The 7,500-nt window shown below is 41.9% G+C and overlaps 1 protein-coding gene across 1 annotated transcript in view; it reads left to right on the forward strand.

Moving 5' to 3' along the window:
• LOC106870236 (palmitoyltransferase ZDHHC17) overlaps nt 1–7,500 on the forward strand; it is a 22,297-nt gene that overhangs the window by 13,128 nt on the left and 1,669 nt on the right. Inside the window, exons 6-13 of the mRNA XM_089345450.1 lie at nt 243–405; nt 962–1,087; nt 1,988–2,127; nt 3,076–3,176; nt 4,295–4,419; nt 4,585–4,741; nt 6,061–6,144; nt 7,386–7,500. The exon at nt 7,386–7,500 is cut by the window's right edge and continues 43 nt beyond it. Of these exons, the coding sequence (XP_089201576.1) occupies nt 243–405; nt 962–1,087; nt 1,988–2,127; nt 3,076–3,176; nt 4,295–4,419; nt 4,585–4,741; nt 6,061–6,144; nt 7,386–7,500 (1,011 nt within the window). The remainder of the gene's footprint in view (nt 1–242; nt 406–961; nt 1,088–1,987; nt 2,128–3,075; nt 3,177–4,294; nt 4,420–4,584; nt 4,742–6,060; nt 6,145–7,385) is intronic.

Below are 7,500 nucleotides of genomic sequence, written 5' to 3' on the forward strand. Positions count from 1 at the left end.
TAAGTACTAGGCTTCCAAAGAATAAGTCTTGGAGTCGATTTGCTCGACTAAAGGTGGTGCTCCAGCATGGCCGCAGTCAACTGACTGAAACAAGTAAAAGAGTAATATATATATATGTATGTATTTATGTGTGTGTCTGTGTTTGCCCCCCCCCCCCATCGCTCGACAACATGTGTTTACGTCCCAGTAACTTAGCGACCATCCCCACCAACTCATGTGGTTTCCTTTTGCTCGTATTACAGCCACGATCCCGCTCGCTTGCTGCTGACATTTGGGGCTTCTGTAAACTATGCTGACAGGTGCAAGAAGAACAGCCCCCTGCATTGGGCTTGCCAGTATGGGAACCAAGTGGTGATCAAGATTTTGGTCGAGGCAGGAGCCAACACTGAAGCTTTGAATGCTAAGGTAAGAAATTGTCTTCAGTGACATCATCATCATTTAACGTCTGTTTTCCATGCTGGCATGGGTTGGATGGTTCGACTGGGGTCTGCGAAGCCAGGGAGCTGCACCAGGCTCCAATCTGATTTACCACGGTTTCTACAGCTGGATGCCCTTCCTAATGCCAACCACTCCGAGAGTGTAGTGGGTGCTTTTACGTGCCACCGGCACAGGAACCAGTCAGGCAGCACTGGCATCGGCCATGCTTGAATGGTGCTTTTTACCTGCCAGTCATTATCACCATCATCATCATCATCTCCATCATCATCATCACCATTGTCATCATTATCATCGTCATTTAACGTCCACTTTTCCATGCTGGCATGGGTCAGATGGATTTTATGTGAGGCAGATTTTCTGTGGCCAGCTGGCTTTCCTGTTAACGGCACATATGCATTTGTGCATGATGGCCATGGTAGGAATACTGCAGTCTCCTCAATGATTCGTACATATGAACAAACATCTCCAACAGTCACACCTTCGTTTTTTTTTTTCCATCGTCATTTTCTTTCTCCCCCTCCAGGGTGAAACTGCTCTGGACATTGCTCTGTCCCTGAAAAACAGCTCAGTAATCCGCTGGCTGCGGACCGCACGAGCAGAGCGAGGCATTGGACACAAGCATTGTTTACAAGTTCTTACTTCAAAGAAGGTAAGTTTGCTTGACATTGTTCCAGTCAGGATTTTTCCTTTAAAAGCTTGTCTTTGTTATAGATTCTTAAGTGTCGACTGTAGATGAGGCATGAAAATTGAAGAAAATAAATTAAGCTTTTTTTTTTTTTATTAACCAATCTTTCCTTCTTTAAGTATAAGTTTGGAAGAAAGGAGTTCCAACCAAATGAAATCTCCTAGTGGTTTAATTCCACAAGTCTCCGATAGCCAAGTGGCTAAAAAGTGTTACCCAAAGGGCAGGTTGCCCAAGAATCATGACCTGGATGTGGCCTGGCTCCCTTAGAGTGGAAGAAGTTAAGGGTCGAAGCACTTGCCTGATGGCAATGTATATATATATATAGATGTGTGTGTGTATATATACATATATATATATATATATATATATATATATATATATATATATATATATATATATATATATATATATATCGTCATCATCGTTTAACGTCCGCTTTCGATGCTAGCATGGGTTGGACGATTTGACTGAGGACTGGTGAAATCAGATAGCAACACCAGGCTCCAATCTGATTTGGCAGAGTTTCTACAGCTGGATGCCCTTCCTAACGCCAACCACTCCGAGAGTGTAGTGCTTTTACGTGCCACCGCCACGAAGGCCAGTCAGGCGGTACTGGCAACGGCCACGCTCAAAATGGTGTATTTTACGTGCCACCCGCACAAGAGCCAGTCCAGGGGCACTGGCAATGATCTCGCTCGAAAATCCTTACACATGTCACGGGCACAAGTGCCAGAAAGGCGACGCTGGGCACAGGTGCTATCCCGATTTCACTTTCGCTTGCCCATATATATATATATATATATATATATATATATATATCTCAAACAATAAATGTGTGTTGTAATGCCTCTCTCTCTTTTCCAGTCTGTGCGTACCAACGTGATGAGTATATTCCCGTTTGTCGCTGTCTTCGTCCTGGGTTACATCCCTGAACTCTCCCTCAGGTGGTACTACAAGCTGCTTCTTTACCTTCTCGCTGCTGGGGTCGCAAAGTTAACTATAGAGTAAGTACCCCATTAATTGTTGTTGTTGTTGTTGTTGTTGTTGTATAGCCACAGGTCAGGCCAGGCCTGATCCAATAGACTTTACAGTCAAAGATTTACTAGCTGTGACCATCCCATCTTTCATTCAGGCATAGTGTATCTAGGACTGCATTATCTAATGTATAGTATAGTATAGTTGCTTGTATTTCTGGCTATTAATAATAATAATAATAATAATAATAATAATAATTGCTGTGTGGAAGGTGTTTATAAGCCATTTAATAAAACACACAAAAACCATTAGATTCACTCCAACATATAAAATTTAATTTGCCGAAATATTTTCGTCGCTTTGAGACCGGGACCTGTTCACTGACAAAATTCCGTGCTGCACGGAATTTTGCCAGTGACTAAAATATTTTTTGCAAATTAAATTTTATATTTTTTTAACATAAAATAATAATATTAGCATCATAGCCATGTGGTGGGGGAGCATCATAGCCATGTGTTGAGAGGAATTCTTTGGGGTTTGAATAATTCACCTTTGGAAACACGGGTGTTCTGCTCAACATCCTTAAACAACCCTTATTCAGGGACCTTTTGAGTGGGATGGGCTACTCGACCTGAAGAAAATTCTAACTGGGCCCCACCTGCAAGGTCAAGTGCTGTTTATCTTGATACGAGATCACCATGTCGTGCACATATGGTTGTGATGCATGTGCCTGGTGTACCCTTATCAGACGGGTAGTCATGATGGGTATATTGGGCTTCGTATATTTGTACCCTAGTGTCACTTTGATGGCATGCACTGCTCTCTCACTCAATAATAATAACGTTGTCTCTTGAGGTCTCTGGGTGAGACTTGTACTAATGTAAAGCAAAAGTCAAACATGAAATAATAATAATACTAATAATGTTATGGCAATAATAAAAATAATAATGATAATAATGATATTTTGTGTTTTTCAGGTTATTTTTTGACAACAACGTAAGTGTGGTTGTCCCGAAGTATGTCTCCCTTGCTACAGTATTCTGGTTATACACAACATGGTTTATTTGTCTGCTGCCTTGTATCCTTTTCATAGCTCATCATCTTCTATTTGTTTTCGATTGCGGCCAGGCTGGGGCACTCCCTCCAACGGTTTCTGTTGGTTGAACAAAAAAAAAACAAACTGATCTCGGGGATTTCTTTTGTTTTTTTTTTTCTTTTTCTTTTCTCTTTTCTCTCTTTTACTTGTTTCAGTCATTTGACTGCGGCCATGCTGGAGCACCGCCTTTATAGTCGAACAAATCGACACCCAGGACTTATTCTTTGGAAAGCCTAGTACTTATTCTATCGGTCTGTTTTGCCGAACCGCTAAGTTACAGGGACGTAAACACACCAGCATCGGTTGTCAAGCGATGTTGGGGAGACAAACACAGACACACAAACATATATATATATACATATATACGACAGGCTTCTTTCAGTTTCCATCTACCAAATCCATTCACAAGGCTTTGGTCGGCCCGAGGCTATAGCAGAAGACACTTGGCCAAGGTGCCACGCAGTGGGACTGAAACCGGAACCATGTGGTTGGTAAGCAAGCTACTTACCACACAGCCACTCCTGCGCCTATATGATTGTAATCAATTAATAAATAGATATAATTGAATGTTTACTGGCTGATGTTTGCCAGTTGTTTATCCTCTCCATTTTCTTATTTGCCTCATATATATATATATATATATATATATATACACACACACACATATACACATATATATACACACACACACATATATATACATATATACACACAGGCGGCGAGCTGGCAGAAACGTTAGCACGCCGGGCGAAATGCTTAGCGGTATTTCGTCTGCCGCTACGTTCTGAGTTCAAATTCCGCCGAGGTCGACTTCGCCTTTCATCCTTTCGGGGTCAATTAAATCAGTACCAGTTACGCACTGGGGTCGATATAATCGACTTAATCCGTTTGTTTGTCTTTGTTTGTCCCCTCTGTGTGTAGCCCCTTGTGGGTAGTAAAGAAATAACACATATATATATACACACACACACACACCCACACACACATATATATATACACACACACACACACACATATATATTTCTATGAGATTCTGCCAATATTCTTGCTCCATATATCCCACCTTATATATATCTGATCCCTTAACGCTCCCCTCCCAGATCATTCCGCAAGCACTGCCCCCTTCATATTTGCTCTGCTTTCTTCTGCGATGTTTTATAATTTATGGAAAAGCTGGCGTTCCGATCCTGGATTCATATCAGCCACAAGAGATGAAAAATTCCAGGTGAGTTAGCCATCTCTCTCTGCCTCTCTCTCTCTCTCTCTGTGCCTCTCTCTGCCTCTCTCTCCCGTCTCTCTTATCCATCTCTAACCCTTCACTCCCCTCCAACCCTTCATTTCTTCCACTCCACCCTCACCACCCTTCACCAAGCCTTTCGTTCTCTTCCAGACAATTCTAGAGTTTGCTGAGCTTCAGTCTATCAGCATGAACCAGTTCTGTAGTACGTGTGTTGTGAAGAGGCCGATTCGATCAAAACACTGTTCTGTCTGTAACAAATGTGTAGCCAAAATGGACCACCACTGTCCATGGATAAATAACTGCGTAGGTAAGGGTCACTTTGATTTGAACCTTGTTGCTTGCTGTTGCTTTGTTTAGTTGCAGGTAAGTCCTTATCCGTGGAGGTGCAATGGCCCAGTGGTTAGGGCAGCGGACTCGCGGTCATAGGATCGCGGTTTCGATTCCCAGACTGGGCGTTGCGAGTGTTTATTGAGCGAAAACACCTAAAGCCCCACGAGGCTCCGGCAGGGGATGGTGGCGAACCCTGCTGTACTCTTTCACCACAACTTTCTCTCACTCTTACTTCCTGTTTCTGTTGTGCCTGTAATTCAAAGGGTCAGCCTTGTCACACTTCGTGTCACACTGAATATCCCCGAGAACTACGTTAAGGGTACACGTGTCTGTGGAGTGCTCAGCCACTTGCACGTTAATTTCACGAGCAGGCTGTTCCGTTGATCGGATCAACTGGAACCCTCGTCGTCGTAAGCGACCAAGTGCCAACAACAAGTCCTTATCCAGATAGACCTATGATCAAAGACGGTCCAGCTGTGACCCTCCCATCTTTTATTCAGGCATAGTGTATCTAGGACTACATTATCTAATGTATAGTATACAACACCACTAATATGGCTTCAATTTAAGATATATCGCCACTGCTCCAGAATGGAATTTTTAAAACCATTTCTGACATATACGTTCTGTTAAGCAACCAACACCATAAACTTCGCATATCTCTTTGTGAACCTCAACAGCTTTCTTGCCTCTACGGAAACAAAAAAAGCAAAATATGGTGAAGATGTTCGTTTTTGCACTCCGCGTTAAAATTGACACTGAATTAACAGCTGTAAACAAAATTATGCGCAATTTGCTTCTAAAATAAGTCAAAAGTAACGGCTATCAAATGACAAAAGGAAAAAATCATAACATTGACAAAAGTCATTTAGAAAATCACAACTCTATCCCGTTGTGTCTGGGGAGAGTCGGTCTCTTTTGGTGCCTTATGATTTAAGACACTCACCAGTAAAATTTCAACTCATTTACTTATTTATTTCACTAAAATTTTCCAACCTTTTCAATGGAAATTTTAGAAAAATAACTGAGCAAATGAGTGGAAACTTTACCGGTGAGTGTCTTAAATTATAAGGCACTAAAAGAGACCGACTCTCCCCAGGCACAACAAAATATGCTTCAACACAGGAACTCACATAAAGAATCTTGCAAACCAAATCCAAAAAACGAAAACCTAACTCCATCTATTTGCGAAAAACGAAATTACTTTCTTGCCAACCCATTATAAAGCAATGTCTGCCTGTCTAATATGCTTTCTTTTTCTTTTTTTTCTTTTTTCTTTCTCATTTTGTCTTTCAGGGGCCCTTAATCATAAGTACTTCCTTGCATTCCTGGTGTTTGTACTTGCAACCCTTTTCCTTTATATCCACAGTTGTGCATTGTGTGAGTAAGGTCTTGGACTTTTCTTCTTCTTCTTGTTTTTCTTTTTGTTCTGTCGGGCGGTGGGTGGGTGGGTGGAGTGGTTGCCTTATACGTGGCACCGGCATGTGTGTCTTTTATGTGGCACCAACACGGTGGCTTTTCACATAGCACTGGCACAGGTGCCTTTTATGAGGGTGAGTCCGAAATTAATGCCATTTTGTTTAGGACAGGTATAATTACCAACACAAGAACGTGTATCATACATCAAAATGAAGCTGGTCCTCTGTGGATCCCATCCCTACTTCTCAACATAGTCACTGTTTCTCTCAATAGCAATGTTCCACCTTCGAATGAGAGCATGTATCCCTGCCCCGTAAAATTCTGTTGACTGTTCTTTGAGCCACTTCTTCACTACAGTTTTCACTTCCTCGTCACTGGACTATCATCTCTTCGGCCCCATCAAAGAGGGTTTGAGAGGCAAACATTATTCTAGTTACGAGGAAGTGAAAACTGTAGTGAAGAAATGGCTCAAAGAACAGTCAACAGAATTTTACGGGAGCACGTGTCCCTGCCCTGTAAAATTCTGTTGACACCATTACAACACTCTTTCTTCCATTCAGCCCATATACGAGGGTGAGTCAAAAAGTAATGCCATTTTGTTTAGGACAGGTATAATTACCAACACAGGAACGTGTATCATACATCAAAATGAAGCTGGTCCTCTGTGGATCCCATCCCTACTTCTCAACATAGTCACCATTTCTCTCAATAGCAATGTTCCACCTTCGAATGAGAGCATGTATCCCTGCCCCCGTAAAATTCTGTTGACTGTTCTTTGAGCCAATTCTTCACTACAGTTTTCACTTCCTCGTCACTGGAATAATGTTTGCCTCTCAAACCCTCTTTCGTGGCGCCGAAGAGATGATAGTCTGAAGGCACTAAATTATTCCAGTGACGAAGAAATAAAAACTGCAGTGAAGAAGTGGCTCAAAGAACAGTCAACAGAATTTTACGGGGAAGGGATACATGCTCCCATTCGAAGGTGGAACATTGCTATTGAGAGAAACGGTGACTCTGTTGAGAAGTAGGGATGTGATCCACAGAGGACCAGCTTCATTTTGATGTATGATATATGTTCCTGTGTTGGTAATTATACCTGTCCTAAACAAAATGGCATTACTTTTCGAATCACCCTCGTACATACATTTCTACAAGATGTTCAGTTTTCCTGACTCTAAATTTTTTCTCTTTGTTCCACCCAGATTGGGCACACAACTGTCCGTTGGATTTCTACGTAGATGGAATAACAGGGATTTTTTCGAAAATCTTCACCACTTCACCATGGATTGGTTGGACAGCAATCAATGCTGCTGGTCA

This window comes from Octopus bimaculoides, chromosome 29, assembly GCF_046866305.1.
Source record: "Octopus bimaculoides isolate indiv1 chromosome 29, ASM4686630v1, whole genome shotgun sequence".
NCBI classification, from domain to species: domain Eukaryota; kingdom Metazoa; phylum Mollusca; class Cephalopoda; order Octopoda; family Octopodidae; genus Octopus; species Octopus bimaculoides.